The sequence below is a fragment of the Pelodiscus sinensis genome, chromosome 17, assembly GCF_049634645.1.
Source record: "Pelodiscus sinensis isolate JC-2024 chromosome 17, ASM4963464v1, whole genome shotgun sequence".
NCBI lineage: Eukaryota > Metazoa > Chordata > Testudines > Trionychidae > Pelodiscus > Pelodiscus sinensis.
The window spans coordinates 21,600,490-21,622,940 of record NC_134727.1 but is presented as its reverse complement, the minus strand read 5'-3'; the positions used below and the strand labels follow the sequence as shown (position 1 = coordinate 21,622,940).

Sequence of the window (22,451 nt, the reverse complement as noted above, 5' to 3'; positions counted from 1 at the left end):
TAAATGCAATTTTTCCTCTATTATTTTTATCAATCTATCCATAAGACATCCATATAGAAATCAGTATGTAGTCGATAAGACTAATACCTTGTAATGCTTTCTCTAATACCAAAAGGCTAGGAAGCTCTTGAAAAAGGTGAATTTGCTGTCAGCATTTGGGAAAATTACTTCTTTCAAGAAGAGCCAAGGACAAGGAGGAAAATGTTTATTATATCCCTTTTTAAAAGATTTTGGGAGCCCACTAAATTAGATTTTGTTTAAGAAATGACAGTTATTTTGGTCCATAATGGATGTTTACAAAACCATTCTAGAGTTTTAAAAGGTCATATTAACCCAGGATCAAGCTGGTGTAGTCCACAATTTAATGAACTAGATAGACAATTGTGTCGCCAATATCGGCTGTCAGCCCATTTTCGGTGATGTGAACCCGTTTCTCTGCCAGGTCAAGGTGGAAAACAGCTTGCTCTAAAATGGGTGTTTTCTCTGCATCTTCTTTTCCAAGCACAGGAACACGACGGGGGCCCAGCACAGGATCATCAAACCGCATTAGTTTTACTTTGGAGAGCTCTACAAAAAAATGAACAAGTCTCATGTCACAGGTGTCTATACATAGGTTTGTATGTCACCCACACTAACCAGAATGGATGTCTTTAATTAATAATGGGCTCTTCTGTGGCACCTTTCTTCAAAGAAACACATAACACCTTATGAACACCAATTAAGCTTCAATAGCTGTATATGGTAGGCATTATAACCATTTTACGAATGGGAACAGAGGGATGTCTAGACTACATGCCTCTGCCAACAGAGGCATGTAGATTAGGCTACCCGACATAGTCAATGAAGTGGGGATTTAAATAATCCCCGCTTCATTAAAATAAGCATGGCCACCACTCTTTGCTAATGATCAGCTGATCCGGCACAGCACGGTAGACAAGACGCAAATCTGTCGTCTGGGGAAGCCTTTGCTGACCGATCCCTTATGCCTCGTGAAACGAGGTTTACAGGATCGGTCAGCAAAGGCTTCCCCAGCCAACAGATCCATGTCTAGACTACCACGCTGTGTCAGATCAGCTGATCATTGGCACAGCACGGCAGCCTTGTTTATTTTAATGAAGCGGGGATTACTCAAATCCCCCCTTCACTGACTATGTTGGGTAGCCTAATCTACATGCCTCTGTCGGCAGAGGCGTGTAGTCTAGACATACCCAGAGGTTATACAAGTCGGTCACAAAGCAAGTCACTAACAGAAATGGGAATAGAACCCAGGAGTCCCGATTTCTAGAGCTCAGCACTGAATGACATTACCAGCATCTATTACAGACTATAAACAACAATTCACTTCTCAAGACCTATACTAACAAGCCCAGAATGTAATTGCCAGATAAGCCTCTCTCTCACTACTAGTCTTCAACAGAAAGTTGTTGTTCTTACCAGCCTATCACCTAGAAACAACAAAGATTTGAAAGAATCTTTAATTTACTTTCAATTGTTGCTACAGGATAGTTGCAGAGCCTGCATTTTAGCTGTTGATGATTATGTGACACAGTTACCTCTTACTTTGTTCTAAGTGGGGTGGAACAGAATTTATAGCAGTTTACATGCAGAATCTGGCTCCTAGGTGACAAAACGTATTTGCCTTAATGCCTTCACACTGCAGCTCATTACTGCCAATGAACTTTAAGTGCTCTCAAAAAGATTCTACTGCTACTTATCCCCTATTTCTTTTAACACTACAGAGTTGGAAATTTAAAATTTTAAAATAAGGTATTTAGTGCATGACGGAATGGATGGCTCAGGGGATCTGTAATAGAATATTAAGCCTTTCACATTCAGGTCATCAGTTCCAATCTTGCAGAGGTCAACAGTGACTGACAGATCACTGGACAACTTTTCAGAGGTCTCATTTGAAATGAATTAATGGCTCCTATCCAGGTTCTTAGAGGACAAGTGTTCACATTATAAAGCATACCAATGTAGTTGGTATTGTTTAGCCTGCATGCCCAGAGACTTGAGATGTACTACAACAAAAGAGCTCCCTCCCTAAAGACTATGTCTGTAGATTGGTAAGAATCCAGGATTTAGAGAAGCTTTGCAGGCTAAAGAAGATTTGAATGTCAAACTGGCACTGCAGTTAATTCATTTTAAACATCTAAACCGAAAATAAATTGCAATCTGGAAAGTCTGTTCTGAAGGCTCTACCCCCAGAGGCCCTCACCCTACTGGAAGAAGAGCCTTGTAGGAGACTATTAGATTATTAACTCACACTCTTGGGGATTCCTGGCACAAGGACATATCTACTGTGCAAATCACTAATAGAGAATAGAGGCTTTTTTGGCAGAGAATAAAAGACTAACGAAGGAGGGAAGACAATGATTAATAAGGGTTCGCATCAGAGGCATACTCATTTGATTGTCAATCATGTTTCAGCTTCTGCAATTTTACTCCTCTAAAGGAGTGTGCAACCAGCTTCAGCTTACGTTCACACTCACTGGGCACAGAGCTCTTTGCTTCTTACTAAGCAGAAAGAGATTCCTGTTGATAATGAAGTCCTGCCAAGCTGCCTCCTGTTTCCCAGTGTCTCCAGGGAATTTCAGAAACTGCACAATTGTTCAGAGCTGGCCTGGATGAAATGTGATCTCTGTACTTCCAAACCAGCATTTACCTTTGATTCCTCTGTCCACCTTCATTAAACGCCTGATTATTGCATCTCTACCGTCTCCTTGCCTGACCTCAATTTTTGTAGAGAAGTGGCCATTAGACGGCTGGGGGTTCACCAAAAATAAAGACACACCAGGCTGTAAGAAATTAGAACATTTTTTTGTAAAAACAATCATGCTTTTTATGGAGGCATGTAAAGAAGCATACAACCAACAAGGGAACAAAGAGAGCATTCTGGATGATAAAATAACCTTTTATTCAGAAACACTGAATATCAGAAGATAGATGCAAGCACCATCACAGACTTAAAAAAGTAAACTATAGCATGTGCACACACACATTATTTATATATATAAATAAATAAATGGAGGGGTTTTTCATACCCATCACTCAATATGCTCCAGTTTTTCTTTCAAGATAGCCAAGAAGCCATATCTAATTATTATAACTAGCTCAAAGATTGTAAAAGATAACATTACGTTGTCCTTCACTGAGCTCCCTGCCTTATAACTCACTTTAGCACTCACAGATTTCACCACATAGCGGTATAATGGGGTCTGAATTTACAAATCTTTGTTGTTTTCACAAAATGCAATGCAGTCTAGTAGTACATTGTTGCAATTATTTCCTAATTCGTAATCAAAATCCTGTCAGGATGGTTAAACACTGGAATAAATTGCCTAGGGAGGTTGTGGAATCTCCATCTCTGGAGATACTTAAGAGCAGGTTAGATAGACATCTATCAGGGATGGTCTAGACCAGGACTACTCAACACGCAGCCCTTGGGTGGGAGCCAAAACAAAAAAGCAATCAATATAATGGTCTTCTGCTGACATGCATTTTAGTGGGTAAATTCCTGGACTGTTGTTGCTCATTAAACGTGCTGCCATATGGATGGAAATCGGGTAAACACTGCATTTTATTAATATCAACAGAACTGACATAAATGGGGCCTGCACGTTGTGTAGTCTCTCCTTAACTGTTGTATTTATGCCTGTCAGTGTGAAAGAAACTATTTGCATATATTTGCATGTATATGCAACCACACTTAAGTTGTGGCCCGCGGTATGTGCTGTATCATTGTGGCTCACGGGGCTTCCAAAGTTGAGTAGCCCTGGTCTAGACAGTAGTGGGTCCTGCCGTGAAGGCAGGGGACTGGACTTGATGATCTCTCAAGGTACCTTCCAGTTCCAGTGTTCTATGATCCTAAGACCACCCATCCCTTTCTAGTGTTATTCATAAGCATGTGTGTGTATGCGTGTGGTGGGGGTAAGGAAATTCTCCAAATTCAGTCGCCTGCAATGAGCTTCTCTGTTAAAAAGGCTCTACTAAAAAAATTAATTTAAGACACAATCATAGGTCAGGTCCACACTACAGGGGAAGGTCGGCTTAAAAGAACGCAATTCCAGCTAGGTAAAAAACATAGCTAGAGTCAATGCACATTAAGCTGAGCTTCAGCTCCATCCTCTTAGCAAAAAATTGATGGGAGAAATGCTCCCATTGACTTCCCTTACTCCTTGCTATGAATACAAGTACTAGCGCCAACTGGGGCATCCTCAGCATTTGATTTAGCTAGTCTTTACTGGAGTTGCTAAATCAAAAGCCGAAAGATCAACCACTGCAGCATCAGTCTTCCTGCAAGTGAAGACATGGCCATAGTCATGTGAAATTCTACATTTTAAAAACAAAACAAGCGTCACTTCTTAAAATTAATTCAGTGCTTGTGAGACTAAAGTCTTGCAACATGCCTCGTTCCACTTATAAACATCAAAAGATATTGTAGTCCCCACACACATTCACTTTCTGGCTTTTTCAACAGAAACACCCATCAAGATGCAAGTAGGGGGACGGATGTTTATGATGTGCAAATGCATCCACTGGGAACTGGACTGAGAACAAATTCATGTATCACGGGCTCCTGAATAGCAAGAAAATGACAATTTAGTTGTTACAATTTTAAGCTTAACATGAGGCAGCATATTCTGTCACCAGTGCTCTGAGCCACCTAGCCCTCCTATGCATATATTTGCTGATGGGAACACATCCTCAAATTGAAAGTCATTTTATTTTTTAAAATCAGTTAATGATGCATCTGTATTTCCAATGCCTCTGGATTTCTGAACTTACTTCTGTTCTGAAGACAGAAAATGGTTTTCCAGGACAGCACTCTTCTTTTATTTTGTCATCTGCTTCAGAAGCAAATTTCACTTCGATCTGATCCAGCTGTGGAGCATTGGGAAAGAAGAAATGAAAGTATCATCATCCCAGGCCACTGAAATACAGCTGTTTCTACAGTACAGAGAAAGGCAAATTCCACTGAAAAAAGGCAACCGAGGAACAACAGAAACAGCAAACTATTGTGAGCAGGATGCTTTGCTCAGATGGTTGAATTGAATATTTATCTAAGATCAATGACTTCATACATTACGGAATACAAAGTGAGGTATTCAACAGCTTTCAATTCATGAGATTAGAAATCCTGAAATAAATTATTTCCTGTAACCGTGCCAAGGTTTTCCCCTTATTATGGCCCTGTCCTTTGATCTGAATTCTGGCCACGACATGAAAAGGCATAATCATTCCCAAACTGGCATCCACATGCACTGAAAAAACAGTATGCACCAAGTTCTAGCTCTAAATGCACTGACACGTACATTATTCCTTTTAGGAGACAAGATATAGTTGCAACAGCAAGATCAGAAGGTATTACAGCAAAATAATTCTGACCATGCTCACTGGCACTACCTTAGAACAGCCTTCCACAGCTGAGTTGCTGATTAGCCATTTTTTAAGGAAGTCAGAATATTGTCTGATGTCTTCCAATGTCTACTGGTGAAGAGACTTTTGTCACAAGCACAATGCCAGAGAGAACTGGCCCTTCACAGCTAGGTTATCCCTGGCATGCTCAGTGTCCATATGAAGAGACTTCTCTCAATTAGAGCAAACTCTGTTTTTGTACAAGCATGTGCATCACTAAGACCATGACAAGTTCAAGGGCACCCCAAAGTCAGAAATTAATTTCGGTATGTTTAAAATCAAAGCAAGTGCTTAGCTAATCAGCTACTCCAATGAAGGTCAAATAAAATATGCCCCAAATGAACACTAACCTCCAGGGAATTTGTCAAATAGACAATATTCTCCATGAGCACAGCCCGTTCATCGAATTCCAGCTCCAGATCAAGAACACGTGGTCCCTTCTTCTCCAGATTTTCCTGCCATGTTAGAAGAAGGAAAATTTGGATTAAAACTCTCTAAGGCTGCAAATTAAAATGACATTAGAAGCTATAGACTCCAGCTGCACCTGTCCTTAGTAGACCACTCTATTCACTGTTAGAGTTCTTTGCTAGCAATTTCACCACACACTAGAGTTACAATTGACAGTGAAATGGCTGAATCTGCAGTGAGATACTGACACAGAGAAGGGGAAGGGAAAAGAACGGTTACTTACCTGTAACTGTTGTTCTTCGGGATGAGTTGCTCGTGTCCATTCAAAGTAGGTGTGTGCACCGCGTCTTCTGGAGCGTTTTCCCTAGCGGTACCCGTAGCGCCGGCAGGGCGCCCCCTGGAGTGGCGCCGCCATGGCGGGGCATAAGTACCCCTGCCGGCGCTGCCCCACCTCAGTTCCTTCTTGCCGGATACTCCGACGAAGGGGAGGCAGGGTGGGAGACGAATGGACATGAGCAACACATCTCGAAGAACAACAGTTACAGGTAAGTAACCGTTCTTTTCTTCTTCGAGTGGTTGCTCATGTCCATTCGAAGTAGGTGACTACCAAGCTAACCCCATGGAGGAGGGGTCAGAGCAGTCATACCACCAGAGTCATGAAGTGAGGTGAACAATAAACGGATTTATTTGAACAATTCAACACTGATAAGGCACCATTTAAGAACAAAGACAACCGGAAACATATTTACATCACAGATTCGAGGACTGCAGAGCCCACCCTTGCATCCTCCCTGGCCTGCTGAGGTAGCGCATAGTGTGTTGCAAACGTGTGAAGGGAAGACCAGGTGGCTGCCCTGCAAATTTCTGTGATCGGTACCTGGGCACCAAAGGCCATCGAGGACGCCTGCGCTCTGGTGGAGTGTGCTTTCACCCTGGGTGGGGTTTTACCAGCCAGGTGATAGCATTCTGTGATGCATTGCACCACCTATCTTGATAGTCTTTGCGTGGAAATAGGCGACCCTTTCACCCTGTCCCCAAATGCAATAAACAATTGTTGTGATTTACGGAACGGCTTGGTCCTATCAATGTAGAACGCCAGCACCCGCTTGGCGTCCAGGGAGTGCAGAACCCGCTCCTTAGAGGAGGCATGAGGTTTTGGGAAAAAAACTGGGAGATAAATCTCCTGGGACAGGTGGAATGGTGATACCACCTTCGGGAGGAAGGCTGGATGAGGCCGTAGCCTTAAGTTGTTACTGGAAAAGACAAGGTAGGACGGGTCTATAGTTAACGCCCTTAGTTCCGACACCCATTGGAGCCGAAGTAATGGCCACGGGTAATGGCCAGGCGGGAAGCGGGGCCCTCACCGAGTGGTACAGTTTTTCTAGGCCAGTAAGAAACCGTTTTAACACCGGGTTAGAAAAAAGGGAGACTCCTGCCATACCAACGTGGAAGGCGGAGAGAGATGCCACATGGACTTTGATAGAAGAGAAAGATAGGCCACTAGACCGAAGCTGGAAAAGGTAGTTAAGAATAGTTGGAATAGGAGCTGAGGACAGGTGTACTCCTCTCCGGGACGCCCAAGACGAGAAGCGCCGCCACTTGGCAGCGTACGACCATCTAGTAGAGGGTTTCCTGCTACTGAGGAGAACCATCTGAACCTCTTGGGAACATTCCCTTTCAGGTTGGTTCAACCACGGATAAACCATGCCATTAGGTGGAGAGACCGGACATCTGGGTGAACCATGATCCCCTTGTCCCAGGGTTGACTTAGCAGATCCCGGACTAGAAGGAGTGCTATTGGGTCCTGGACAAGCATGTCCACTAGGATGGGGAACCAGAACTGTCTGGGTCACTGGGGGCTATGAGAATGATCGAGGACCGAAATTTCCTTGCCCTGGTCAATACCCTGGAAATTAGGGGAAACGGGGGAAAGGCATAGAGAATGCCCTCTGGCCACACGGTCGTCAGGGCATCCCCCAGGGAATATTTCCCCATCCCCAGCAGGGAGCAGTAGGTTCTGCATTTGGCATTGCTTGCCGAGGCGAACAGGTCTAGGCGGGGATAACCCCACCTGCGGAAAACCTGGCGGAGAATCCTTGAGGGTCCACTCGTGGGCTCCAAAGGATCTGCTCAGCGTGTCCACTAGCAGGTTTTTGCACCCCGGGAGGTATTCCACTTGAGGTGTGATACCGTGTTTGACACACAAATGCCAAAGTTGCAGGGCCTCTTTGCAGAGGGGAGGTGATCACGCCCCACCCTGCTTGTTGAGGTAAAAGACCGCCGCTGTGTTGTCCATACGAACCAGGATCGAGCGGTGGGCGAGCCTTGGCAGGAAGGCTTCGCAGGCTCGCCTCACCGCCCGCAATTCCCGGACATTTATGTGTAGGGCTTGCTCGGAGGGGGACCAAAGGCCTTGAGTCCTGTGTCGCCCCAGGTGCGCTCCCCAGCCCAGGTTGGACGCATCGGTGATCAGCATCAGGGGGGGAGGGGTATTGAAAGGGACCCCACTGCATACCACAGTTTCCTGGGTCCACCATAGGAGGGAGTCCAGAATTTCTGTGGGCACCATAATTATCGAGTCCCAAAGACCCCTGGACTGGCTGAAGGCCCTCGCCAACCACGCCTGCATGGGTCTCATCCGCAATCTGGCATGGCGGACTGTGTACGTACACGCCGCCATATGGCCCAGGAGCCTGGAGCAGACCCGAGGGGTCGTTATAGGGGACCGGGTTAGCCCCGAGATCAGCTCCACTATGGAGGAACCTGCTCTTGGGCAGGAACGCCCTTGCCACCCTCGAATTGAGAAGAGCTCCCACGATTCTATCTGTTGCGAGGGAGTCAGGGATGACTTCTTGACATCAAGTTGGTCCTAACCTTAGGAAAAGGGCTCTTGTGAGTGCCACGTGAGCTTTTATCTGCTCGTACGAGCGACTTCGGATCAGCCAGTCGGCGAGGTACGGAAACACGTGCACCCCTTGTTTGCGGAGATATGCAGCAACCACCGCCATGCATTTCATGAATACCCTCGGTGCCGTACATAAACCAAAAGGGAGCACTGTAAACTGAAAATGGTATTGGCCCACCATAAACCTGAGGAACCTCCTGTGGCTGGGTCTGATTGCCACGTGGAAGTACGCGTCCTTGAGGTTGAGAGTCGCGTACCAGTCTCCTAATTGTAGCACTGGGATGACCGATGCCAAGGTCACCGTTCTGAACTAGTGTTTTATGACCGCCTTGTTTAAATCTCCGAGGTCCAAGATGGGGCGGACCCCTCCCTTCGGTTTGGGGACAACAAAATAACGGGAGTAAAAACCCCTTCCTCGCAGCTGCGGAGGAACCTCCTCTATCGCTCCTTTTTCGAGGAGTGCAGACACCTCCTGACAGAAGATGTGTTCATACGGAGTGTCCCTTACTAAAGACAGAGAAGGGGGTTTTGAGGGCGGCGGGCCTAGGAATGGGATAGAATAGCCTCCATTTACAATGTTCAGAACCCAGGCATCTGAAGTTATTATGGCCCAAGCATGGGCAAAAAGGGATAGCCTGGCCCCAAATGGAGGGCCAGGGCAGGAGATTGATACGGGACTCTCGAACGAGGCGTCAAAACTGAAGCTTGCCCTGATGGGAAGGACTGTGAGGACCTCCACGCTGGGTATCGGTCCTGGGGCGATGATGTCAACCCCTAGCCCCCTGAGGGTGCGCGGCCACCCTGGAACCTCCACCAGAGGCCCGGGAACGGCGCCTCCAGTAATCTCCATGGGGGACCTGGGGCTGCGCCCTTCCCTGCTGCCTATAGGGCAGCTGTCGCTGCTGCGGGGCCGGCGTGTGGATGCCCAAGAACTTTAGGGTGCACCTAGTGTCCTTCAGGGTATGGAGCCTAGAGTCGGTGTGCTCCGAGAACAGAGCTTTGCTCTCAAAGGGCAAGTCCTGAATTGTATGCTGCACATCTGGGGGAATTCCCGAGACGTGGAGCCATGCCCCCAATGCATAACGACACCAGTCGCCATCGTGCGGGCTGCTGAATCCAGTGTCCAGAGCCGCCTGGAGAGCAGTTCGCGAGATGACTTTACCCTCTGAGGCAACAGCCGCGAACTCCTGGCGGTTCTCCACAGGGAGTCTGTCTCGGAACTTTTCGACGGCCTGACAGGTGTTAAAGGCATACCTACTCAGCATCGCCTGCTGTTTTGCGATGCGGAGTTGTAACGCCCCCGTGGCGTAAACCTTACGGCCCAACAGGTCCAGCCGCTTAGGCTCCCTAGCCTTTGGAGAAGGACCCGGCAGAGGGAGTCTTTCCTTTTGGGCCGCAGCCTGCACGACCAAGGACCCGGGGGTGGGCTGTGAGTACAAGTAATCATGCCCCGAGTTTGGGACGTAATAACGCCTCTCGACCCCTTTTAAGGTAGGGGTCAAGGTTGCCGGCGTTTGCCACAGGGCGTTGGTAATCTTTGATACCGTTTTGTTAAGCGGTAAGGCCAATCGCGCAGGCGCATCTTCCATGAGGATGTCCACCATTGGATCCGTGTCCTCGATGACAGGTTCCACCAGAACGGCCAAGTTGGCAGCCATGCGATGGAGGTGGTCTTGGTGCGTGCGGGCATCCATTGATGGCAGACTCGGTGCAGGGTCTGCTAGTGCCTTGTCCGGGGACGACGATGACTCCCAACATGGCATAGGAACAGTTGTCACCAACTGCAGAGCTGTCTGGGTAGCTTGCGCTCCCGATGGGTCCACCTCCGGTGCCGGCGGTCGCGGTGCCGCTGGATCGGGTTGAGGTGCCCGGAGAGGGGAGGGAGGGGCTCGGGACAGGCACGCCGACGGTTGGGAACGGTGCCCTGAAGTCCCCAACCCCAGAGAAGGAGGCACCTGACCTTGCCACTGATGGTAGGCCCTGGGGATCCAGAAAGGCCACTGTGGGTGCGGAGGCCACGTTTGTTGAGTGTGATCCCTCCTATGTCTGGACCTGGACCTGTGGGTCAAGGATGCCCTCGAGGAGCCCTAACGGACAGAGGCAGCAGCTGAGTCCGAGGAATAATCGGACTCCGGCCAGGGTGGAGCTGATGAAGAATGCGGGGCAAACCTTGCCATTGACTCAGGCTGACCCGCATGAATACGTCGTGGCCGCACTATTTGTGGGACCTGGGGTGCCCAGCCCCGGTGCCAGTTGAGTCGCCAGCACCTGCAGCACCGGGGTGCCTATGCCCGGTGCCGGCTAAGTTGCCAGCAGCTGCGGCACCAGGGTGCCCGGGCCAAGTGCCGATTGAGTCGCCAGCAGCTGCAGCACCAGGGTGCCCATGCCCGGTGCCAGCTGAGTCACCAGCAGCTGTGGCACCGAGGTGCTCAGGCTTGGTGCCGGTTGAGACGCTGCCCAAGACTGCAGCACCGGGGTGCTCAGGCCCGGTGCCGGTTGAGTTGCGGCCGGCGGTTGCGGCACCGGGGTACCCAGGCCCGGTGCCTGACGAGACCACTGCGTCGATGCCGGTGCAGATGAAGGCAATGGAGATGGACGCCGGCTCCTGGGTGACCTCCATGGAGGAGAGAAAAGTCTGAGTGGACGCCACATGGCTACTCAGATACGGCACCGGTACCGCCAGGCGGGGAGCTGGTAAGGAGCTCAACTGCAGCGCAGTTCGCGCATGGCTGGAAACTCCCTGAGACTGACGGTTCGGCGACGGGAAGGGGACGATACGCGCACCGGAAAGCCCACAGTGTGGTGCCCAACCGACGTGGTCTTCTTCGAAGGGGACCTTCCCCGGGATTTCTTCACTCTCTCAGTTGGAGGAGAGTGCGACCGGTGCCGAGAACTCAACGCCGACACGCGGTGCCGGTGAGGGGCTTCCTGCGTGGAAGCCGGTGCGCTGCGCACCGCAGGCTGTTCCGGCAGCACCGGTTGAAGCGCTGTCTCCATGAAGAGAAGTTTCAGGCGGGAAACCCTTTCTTTTCTGGTACGGGGCTTAAATGACTTGCACATCTTACAGGCAATAGCCAGATGAGCCTCACCCAAGCACTTAAGACAGCTGTCGTGTGGGTTGCCCCTGGGCATAAACTTCCCGCAGTCAGTGCACATCTTGAAGCCTTGCGGCCCTGGCATTCCTTAACCCCAAGGGGGAAGGAACAAAGCAAAGAACCTAACTATCTAACTGCGAGAACTATTTACAAACGAATGTGAGAACGGGAACCATTAACTAACTAAGTAGACTGGGAGATATGGAGACGCTCCAGCGACCGTCGCTGCGGTAAGAAGGAATTGAGGTGGGGCAGCACCGGCAGGGGTACTTATGCCCCGCCATGGCGGCACCACTCCAGGGGGCGCCCTGCCGGCGCTACGGGTACCACTAGGGAAAATGCTCCAGAAGACGCGGTGCACACACCTACTTCGAATGGACATGAGCAACCATTCGAAGAAGAACTTCAGTGCCAGCATTTGTATGACTGAACGTTATTTAGAAAATGAAAATGCATTTTAATATGGAATTTGAAATGTATATAGAAATAGCTGTGAACATTGCACTTTTTAAAAAAAAGTGCAAACTGTGGGACTGTCTCAGTAATCTGCCATTTTTCTGCTGCTTCACAGCAGGAAGTCCAGTCTGATGGCCTAGTTTGAGACAGGACAGGAAGGCCGAAATTGGACCTGTCCAAAGTAATTGTATGATAAGTTACTCAGAAAAAATGGTAATTTGTATATTAAAGCATAGTTAACTCAAAACGTCTACATTTAAATTTAATACACAAAATGGACGAAATTCAGACCACTCTGAAACCAATGGGACTTTTTCCATTGACTTCAAAAGTGGCCAGGCTGTCATCTCCTATTTATGATATTTCTAATAAGAACAAATCAGAAATTCCCTTTCACAGCTAAGACTCCAGCCCCTCTCCTGCTTTCATAAATTGAGCTGTGTTCACTGAATGTCTAATAAAGTCAGATTTCAGATGATAGTGGCTTCCTGATTCATTGATTATTTTAAATATACAATATTCTTAAATCATCAGTGATTTGCTTCACTTTGTAAATTAGAAAATCTCTGACAGAAAGCATAGAAAGAAATATCTTTTGCATGAAGAAGTTGCTGAGTAATCTGCTTCTGAGCATAGCATGTTGGCTCAATGTCTCTCAACCTTCCTGGACTTCTGTAGCCCTTTCAGGATTCTGATTTGTCCTGCATACTCCTTAAACTACTTGCTTACAAAATCAGACATAAAAACACAAAAGTGTCACAACACATTACTACTGAAAATTTGCTTCCTTTCCATATGATTATAAAATAAAACAATTGGAATATAAATAGTGTACTTATATTTCATTTTATAACTATATAGAGCAATATACACAAGTCGCTATCTGTATGACATTTTAGTATGTACTCATTTCACTAGTGTATTTTACATATCTGATGGTAAAACTAGGAAAATATCAGAATGATTTGATGTATCCCCTGGAAGATGTCTGTGTACGTTTACCACTGGCTGAGAACCACTTCCCTAGGGAATTAAAAATCTGGGCTGGATGTTGCTAAGATCTGGTTATGTAACTGCTATCTATTGTTGCTTCAAAACATACGTGCTGAGACTGTTTGATAAGCCTTATGCATAAGGAGGTGAAGTGGTAAGCATGACCAAGAATCATGATAAGAGCAAACTATCTGGTTAGTACTATCCACCTGGCATCAGATAAGATCTTAAAATACAGGCTTGTATATAGGAAATACACCCCCTGCAAGAGTGAACAGTTAAAACATTGAACAGCAGACCCTGTGACTTTCTGGAGCCAAAGCAAGACAGACAACAGCTTCAGAATCAACATCAATGGAGTTCTGCAACATCAAGAAAACAAACACACAGAACTTTCCTAACAAAATCTGCTCCCCTTAATCCCGAAAAGGCACATGGTGTGTTTTATGTAAGGGATGAAAGAATTAAACTAGCTTATCTTAAAAGGATGCCATATCCCTTTGCATATTTTAATGCAGCAGATATTGGCCCACAAGGACAGTCAGCAAGGAATGTTAGAGCTGGGCTTACCCATTCTATTTCTCTGAACATTGTGTGCTTCAGCAGCAAGTAGTAATTATATCAGTGCAGGGTACAAAGGGAGACAATGAACCTGCATGTGTATGGTGCAACAGAACTCATTGCTCTATTAAAGGAACATGTTGTTAACATGTGTTTAAAAAAATCAAGTTACCTTCTTCTACTTTAGGGGAAAATGTAACATTTTGACATGCCCATTAGTTAGCTCCTCTACTCATGATCAGCATTCTCAACTCAAGCTTTCAAAAATCATGAGTCAGGCCCCCAAAAATCATGAAACCGGCTTAAAAAAAGATCAGGAGATTTTAAAAAAATAATAAATACTGGACTCTTTATTGGTCTTTTGGTTTTCAGCATTCAAAGTTCTTGTGTTCGAGCTTTTCTGTTCCACCATGAGGGATAGAAACTTAGGGTACGTCTACACAGCAACATTATTTCGAAATAACTTCTGTATTTTGAAATAACTTAGTCTGCGTCTACACAGCAGGCAGTTATTTCAAAATAATGTCAAAATACTGTCAAGCTGGAGGACGTCTTACTCCGACTCCTGTAACCCTTATTGTACAAGGAGTAAGGGAAGTCGGAGGAAGAGTGCACTATTTAGAAATAAGTGCTGTGTAGACACTCCCAATTTCAAAATAAGCTATTTCTAAATAAGCTACACAATTGGCGTAGCTCAACGTGCATAGCTTATTTCGAGTTAAGCCCTGCTGCGTAGATGCACTCTTACTTTTCTGACTCTCATGAAGATTACATGATAAGAACCTGGAGTGTTAAGAAAATTCCTAAGTCTTTCAAGATTAATAATAAAATTGTGAGAACAGGTAACACGACATGGCTAATACTCTACTTCAGCCATCCCTTGATGCACACTTAAACTGAGTGACCAGTAATTAACTCCAGATCTGTGTCAAACATCTAAATTATATGAAGAATTCTGCTAAGACAATTTTTAACATTCCCATCTTGTTTGTGTTCTCAGAACAAATGATGTTTTTGATGTATGCAGGAGGGATACACTTGGACATTGTGGCACAATTTTGCAAGTTACTGAGTGTCAGCTAGTCCATACTTCACATAGGACAATAAATACTGAAGCATGCATCTGATGAAGTGGGTCTTTGCCCATGAAAGCTTATGCTCCAATACATCTGTTAAGGTGCCACAGGACTCCTTGTCGCTTTTGCAGATCCAGACTAACACGGCTACCCCTCTGATATATACTGAATGTACTCACTCAGCATCTTTTGTCCAAAGGTCTCAAAGTGCTTTATAAAACAGTAACAAAAAGCTCCCTTTTTTTCTTCTTGGGGATACATCATCTGTTTTACAGTTAAGAAACAGACTTGAAAATGCTAAATGACCTACCCAAGATGGCAGACTAGATTCCCATCACCCAGGCATGTACTCTAACCATTAGGTAACTGCCTACATTTCAGATAATTCTCTTATTCTTGACTGAAAACTTCACCTGATCTTAGCCCCATTCATTGACACCTACCTTAATCAAGGCAACAAAAGGCATAACCCTCTTCATATATTTCTTGAGCTCTGGTAAGATGTTCAATTCACTGGCAATTACTTTGTTATCTGGCAATTGTCCTCCATTAAGCTACATCATGGAAAAACAATCCATTAAACACTGCACAGCAAATATCAGCACATTCCACAGGAATTTATCATTTACTACTGCACCTTCTATCACACTCCCCTGAATGCCTGAAACGCCTTCCCTCTGCCTATCAGAGTCCCATTATCAAATCACCTTTTAAATGAAATAAATACAATTTTGAAACTGTTATCCCATGTCTGTATTCACTACATAAAGCAACATGCATAAATCTGTAACATTAGATATGCCTGATTTTTTGCCACGTTTTAATCTTGGGTAATAACACCCCCCATCAAGCAGACACGAAGCAGTAGTACACCGAGTCATTAATTTTTTAAATTTCACATTCCACACTCCAATATTTGCCCTGCAATTTTCACTGGCAGCAGTAACCATTGTACCTCTGGATTCAATGGCACACTTCAACTCTGATGCAAAGAAAATGTAGACTTCTCTCCAATATAATTTACCATCAGAACACCAACATTTGTTAATTTACAACCATATGTAAAATGTAACTCTGGTAGTACAGGCAGGGAGGGAAATCCACAACTCTACAATTTATTCATTATGATATTGACTTGTCAGGGCAGAGGAGGACAATTGTTCATGCACCATAACAATTACAGGATCAGTTCCAGCAGCTCAACAATGTAGGGTCTGCTGCTTTTAAGCCAGATTTCTTTACACTGTATGACTTACAAGAAAGAGGAATTGATTACATTTCAGTACATTTTCTCCAAAGATGCTGAATACCATACCCACCGAGAACAAGAACTCATGTTTCTAAGCATCAGCCAATATTTCCTCAAGAAACATTATGGGACAGAGGGGGAGAGAAATGTTTTACTAATCTATGCATGTGAAAAAGATCACAAGTAATGAAATCCTGGCTATTTTCTATTTTAAAAATGTCAAAAGCAATGGGGTCATATTGTGGACAATCAAGTGCCAAAAACCATATTTACTGACCACTGGAATCTCCTGAAGAGTTATAAGAACATAACAAATCATGTTAAAACTATTTCTCCTTACATTCAAATAACTCGGTGCTAAGTTAATGTTTGTTTTGTGGACAGTAAAACGGAGAGCATATGGAGAACTACAGTAAGTGTCAAAGTTCACCTGATAGTGCTTGCGCAGAACTGAGAGGGTGGTATATTGCCACAGTGGATAGTTCTTTGCCACATAGATGGTGCAATGGGATGGCTTCTGGGGCAGCTCCTTACTACCTTTCTAAAGAAAGAAGGGAGAAATATGTATCATCTCAAAGGAGTCCCTGAATCTGTTAACTTTATGCTCATATTTTTGGAGAAGGAACTTCACGTATTTCACCTTTCCTTTAGCGGGCGCCATGTAGTTTTTGAGACGCAGTCGGAGATCATGGGCTGCCTCCATGAGGTACTGGGAAGATCGGATCAATATTTCATCCACTGGACCTACTACTGGCCATGAAGCTTTCATGATGGAGTCAGGCTATCAAAAACAAAACAAAACAAAACAAAACAAAACAAAAAGACAGGCATTGGGATTAATGGACAAGAAATTCTGGTGACTTCTCTATTTTATTTTAATTGGAAATGGAACATTTAGGAGATACATGAAGAGTTCAAATTAAGCAGTACACCAACTCACTAGCTCTGTAATTCAGCTGTAAAATACAGAATTATTGTCCTAATTAGTATGCATTTGTAAAAGTTTATTAATGCCTAAGTACACATGTTCATGATTATACCATTATATAACTTTTCATTTGCAAACTTGAAATTTGCTTCTGTGGTTGTTAAATTACCTACATGTGTGCAGATATCATCTGTATGATTAAGTGAATGAACTCCGCATTGTTATTTGGGTTAATTTTAGGTCACCTCATAACAATAAGGCATACAAAATAACTGCATTAAAACTATGTATATTAATACAATATCCTTGTAAACACAGCCTCATATACAAGCTTCACACTGTTATATACTCTTTGTGTATGACATGCATTTATACAATCCCTCTACTTACACATGGGAGACATCCTGTATTAAGCACAAGCCTAATCTAAGCATCACTGAAACCAATACAAATCTTTCTATTGAGTTCAACAAGCTTTGGATAAAGCCTTCACCTACAGATTATCAAATATAAAATTAATATTGGTGTAAGAATTGTAACAAATACAGCATTTTACACACACACACACACACACACACACACACACACACACACACACTGTAACCCATGCTTGTCTACTATATTCACTGCCTTGCCTTTATTATATTAGGCAGTAATGCAAGGAACCTACAGGCTTGCATTCTGTAAGATACTGACTTCAGCAGTTAGCAAGAGGCCTAAGAACTCTGGCACAGATAAATGGTCCAATAGTAGCCCCTAAATTTTGGGGAATTTGAAGTACAGTGTAAGAGGGAATTTTGTCTATAATGATGTCAGGCAACAATGGAAACATTAGCTAGCACCAGGTTTTGAAAAGTTTTGGAAAGAACATCCAACCACAATAGTGCCATGGCAACAAATTGACATATATGATGAGTTAAAATCATTAATATACTAACCTATATTGAAGGATACCTCAACATTAGTAAGGGGAAGAAATATAAATAAGGAAAAGGAGAGAAACCCCTACTGAATATGCATTAGATATGGTAGAATTAGCGTAACGTATTATAAAAGTGACATTCCCAGCTGCGAGCAGGAGGGAAGGAAGGGGAGAGGGAGAGAGATGCAGGAATGGCATAAATATGGATGTTCAGATGTACCTTCTGTACTATCCCTGTCTTACTGAGTTACAGTGTTTGTGACTGTGCTAAATGTATAAAACTATTTGTAAATATAGAAAAGTTCCTACAGTGTGAGTATTACAACTGTGCACATCAGGATTCCACGAGGAGTAACAGTAGTTCGGAATAGGAAGCCTAATCCGAACTACCTACTCCGTGCCGCGTGTAGCCACGGGCACGGAGTCCGAACTAGCGGGGCTTTAAAAATGGCGGCACCCGGCAAGATGCAAATGAAGCCCGGGAAATTCAAATCCCGGGCTTCATTTGCAACTTCGGTTGCCTACATTAACCACCCTAGTTCGAACTAAGGTGGTAGTGTAGACATACCCTCATATATTAATCATATACAGGCAGTCCCCGGGTTACATGGATCCGACTTACATCGGATCCCTACTTACAAACGGGGTGAGGCAACCCCGCACTAGCTGCATCCCCCCAGCAGACCAGGGAGACGCGAAGCTAGCGCCTCCCCCCAGCAGACCAGGGGGATGCGGAGCGGCTTTTCTCAGCAGACACCTCAGCTTGAGAATAAAGGACTGAGGGAAGTGAGGTGTGGGAGAATAAAACTGAGCTCTGGAGAAATGTTTGGCTAGAGTTTCCCCTACAATATGTACCAGTTCCGACTTACATACAAATTCAACTTAAGAACAAACCTACAGTCCCTACCTTGTACGTAACCCAGGGACTGCCTGTACAACAAGAGTAACTTTCAATTCAAATAGACTGATGATACTATCAAAGTTCAGTGATTCATGATGCATATTAATTTTTCTCTTGCCCTAGACTTTGTGCTGACTTTTCTTTAAAAAAAAAAAAAAAAGCCATCTAAGCATGCACACTTATTATGATAAATCTGAGCCAAAAGCAGAGTCTCAGAGAAGCATTCCTGAGTTATATACTAGTACCTTTCCCAGGAGTGTCCACACATATTCACATAGATGAGGGCAGACTGGAGCCAGAAGCAGAGTCTGAGCTTCAATAAATTGAAAGACCAAGTCTCTGTGCATTCCTTCTATCGCTAGTTCTCGGTACTTATCTTTTGCAGCCTAAAACACAGGCAGCACAGCCATTATTTAACATTTCATCTGCCACAAAGAAATATTTCTTCGCTTTAATAGGTCTTTAAAATGTAAACTGCTTAGAATCCTATAATGGATTATTAAAAGAACTATATTTTCTTAAACAGATGGGAATGGAAGAGTATGAGTTTCTGCCAATTGGACATTATAGTTTTACATTATTATGGCTCTTAAAGACATCTATAGACACAGACATAAAAGTCAAGGGTAACTGTAATTGTATATTAGGTGCTACCATTCTAGATGGCCCATATAAAAGATACCATTAAAAACTAAGAAAAAAAGGCAATAAATATGATCTAGCATTCTGTACATTGTTCAGCCTGCCTAATCATATTCCTGAAAGTCAAATCAATTCTGTAAAGCAGTCTCTATAAGCCATTAAGTGAAATCAGATGGTTTTGCACACATTTAAGAGAAATGCTGATACCTTATGAAATATTATGAAAACCATTCTATTTCCAAATAGTTCTGCTGATGTATTTTCTGTATCTCTCATACATATTATTCTTGTTTAAAAATAGCTGAGGCAAAGAAACACTCTTTTTAACAATTTGTCCTTTTCTGCTGCGTATTTCTCCGCTAAGATCATAGGGCTGTATTTGCAAAACATCTGCTTCCTGTAGAAGTATTATGCCACAAACAGACCACCAAAACCTCAGATCCTTAATCAATTTTGTTATTCCTGCTTTTTAGTACAATACGGAGCCCAATTCAAGTGTATAATTAAATAGGGATCAGTGACATCAATATTAAAAGAAAAAAAACATGTGAGGTAACAAATGTCAGGATATAGTTCCTGACCCTATGAGAAGAACTATTACCTGAAATTCAAAGAAGCCAGTTTTCAGAGCTTCTTTGTACATCATCTTCTCATAATTCTGATCTGTCTTTATGATGCCTGCATTTATTTCACTAGGAAAAAAAGAGAAGAGAAAACATTAACGTCACAGAGTCCACCTCACATAATAATGCAATAATAATTAAATATAATGGTAATGAGACAATATAAATGACCCTGATCCCACAGGAACACACACCAATCTGAAAGTTAACTGAGCATTTGTTTGTTCTAAAGGATTCATTATTTGACAAAATTATCTTCATAAAAAAAAATGTGAAAATTAGACTCACAATGAAAAGCTAGAAACTATAAAGACAGTTATTCTGACAGGTACCTGGCAAAGACTCTGTCATTGAAGGTGCTGGCAGGCCCACTTCTTAAACTCTCCCTATTTGCAATCATTTCCTTCACCCATTCCACCCAGGTGTAGAGACGAAGAATACCAGCATCGGCCATGGCTTCCACGAAGTTGGCATCCTCAACTGTGTCGCCAGCATCAGCCAGTGCCAGACGCATGCCTAGAAGAGAGGAACGAGAGACGGGATTAACTAACGCATCTGGCTCCACAGCCAACTGGTAAATGCGGCAGCTGCTTATGGCAGGGCTACTCAAAACACGGCCTGTAGGCCGCATGCAGCCCGCAGCCCATTTGTTTGCAGCCCACGGTGCAGTTTGGGTTTACACAGGGCTCAACAAGTCGTCCGCGGGCAGGATCCTTTGAACATGGCCTCCACTGGGAACACGCTCCACAATGGCGAGTCAATATAATGGTCTTCTGTTGCTATGCGTTTTAGTAGTTAAATTCCCGGACTGTTGTTGCTCATTAAAAGTGCTGTCATATGGGTGGAAATTGGGAAAATATTACATTTTATTAATATCAGCAGAACTGACTTAAATGAGGCCTGCGTGTCATGTAGTCTTGCCTTAATCTTTGTATTCATGCCCGCCAATGTGAAAGAAGCTATTTGCATATACTTGCATGTATATGCAACCACACTTAAGTTGCGGCCCTTGGCATTTGCTGTATCATTGTGGCCTCCGGGGCTTCCATAGTTGAGTAGCCCTGGCTTATAGGGAAATCAGAGTCTGAATCCCAACTGGCCTTTCATACAAAGGGCCAGCAAAATGCAGACAAAACATTCACCTATGAAGGACAAAAATATATTCAATTAAGCTACATGCCATCAACAGTGAAAGCAATGCTTCAAAAGGGATCTGGTTCAGTGTACCGCCTTGTCACAGGAGGGAGAAGGACAAAAATCATTGTGTCACCATGACGCAGGAATGGTCTTAGGTATGGACATATCTAAAACAAAAGGGGCAGGCCCACCAAAGGGGGAGCCTATAAATTGCCCAGGGCCCTATAAATTGCTACTGGAGCATCACGCAGCACACTTCAGGCAGCTCTGAGGGTTTGGGGAGAAGTATGGCATACTCTGGGCAGAGCTGAGGGCTGACTGCATCAGCCCTCACCTTCTACCTGAAGCCATGCCCCTTCTAGGAGCGTGGAGCTATCCCCCCCAACCTTGCCCAGAGGCCTAGCAAGTCTGTTGGCCTCCCGTAAGGGGTGTGGACATAGGACAATAGAATGAGAGTCTAACACAGCAGCAAAATACTGCACTTTTCTCATTCACTATCTAAATCCTAGGCCTTAGAAGGGGACATGTGACAGGAAAGGATGCAAAAATTGCCAAAATGCATTAATAGGAGTTTTGTGACCAAGACATGAGAAGTCATTCCTTTGCTTTACTCTGTGGTGATTAGACCTTAACTGGAGTATTGTGTCCTATTCTGGGCACCACATTTCAAGAAAGATGTGGAGAAATTGGAGAGATCCAGAGAAGAGCAACAAAAATGATTAAAGGTCTAGAAAATAGGAGCGATGAGAGAAGACTGAAAGAACTGGGCTTGTCTAGTTTAGAAAAGAGAAGATTGAGAGGGAACATATCTAAAAAGTGTTATAAGGAGGGAGAAAAATTGTTGTCCTTGGCCTCTCAGGATAGGACAAGAAGCAATAGGCTTAAATTGCAGAAGGGAGGTTTAGGTTGGACATCAGGAAAAACTTCCTGCCTGTTAGAGTGGTTAAACACTGGAATAAATTGCCTAGGGGAGTTGTGGAATCTCCATCGCTGGAGATATTTAATAGCATGTTAGACAGATATCTTTCTGGGATGGTCAGACAGTTCTTGGTCCTTCCATAAAGGCAGCGGACTGGACTCGATGACCTCTCGAGGTCCCTTGCAGTTCTAGCGTTCTATGATTCTGTGATGCCAGGA

The 22,451-nt window shown here is 44.4% G+C and overlaps 1 protein-coding gene across 1 annotated transcript in view; it reads right to left on the bottom strand.

Moving 5' to 3' along the window:
- LARS1 (leucyl-tRNA synthetase 1) overlaps positions 1-22,451 on the bottom strand; it is a 62,484-nt gene continuing 40,033 nt past the window's right edge. The window contains exons 23-32 of the mRNA XM_006128555.4: positions 20,510-20,693; positions 20,156-20,246; positions 19,158-19,298; positions 16,802-16,942; positions 16,592-16,702; positions 15,356-15,466; positions 5,769-5,873; positions 4,789-4,884; positions 2,666-2,798; positions 1-567 (exon numbers count right to left, since the gene is read on the bottom strand). Coding sequence (XP_006128617.2) covers positions 362-567; positions 2,666-2,798; positions 4,789-4,884; positions 5,769-5,873; positions 15,356-15,466; positions 16,592-16,702; positions 16,802-16,942; positions 19,158-19,298; positions 20,156-20,246; positions 20,510-20,693 — 1,319 coding nt within the window. The 3' untranslated portion in view covers positions 1-361. The remainder of the gene's footprint in view (positions 568-2,665; positions 2,799-4,788; positions 4,885-5,768; positions 5,874-15,355; positions 15,467-16,591; positions 16,703-16,801; positions 16,943-19,157; positions 19,299-20,155; positions 20,247-20,509; positions 20,694-22,451) is intronic.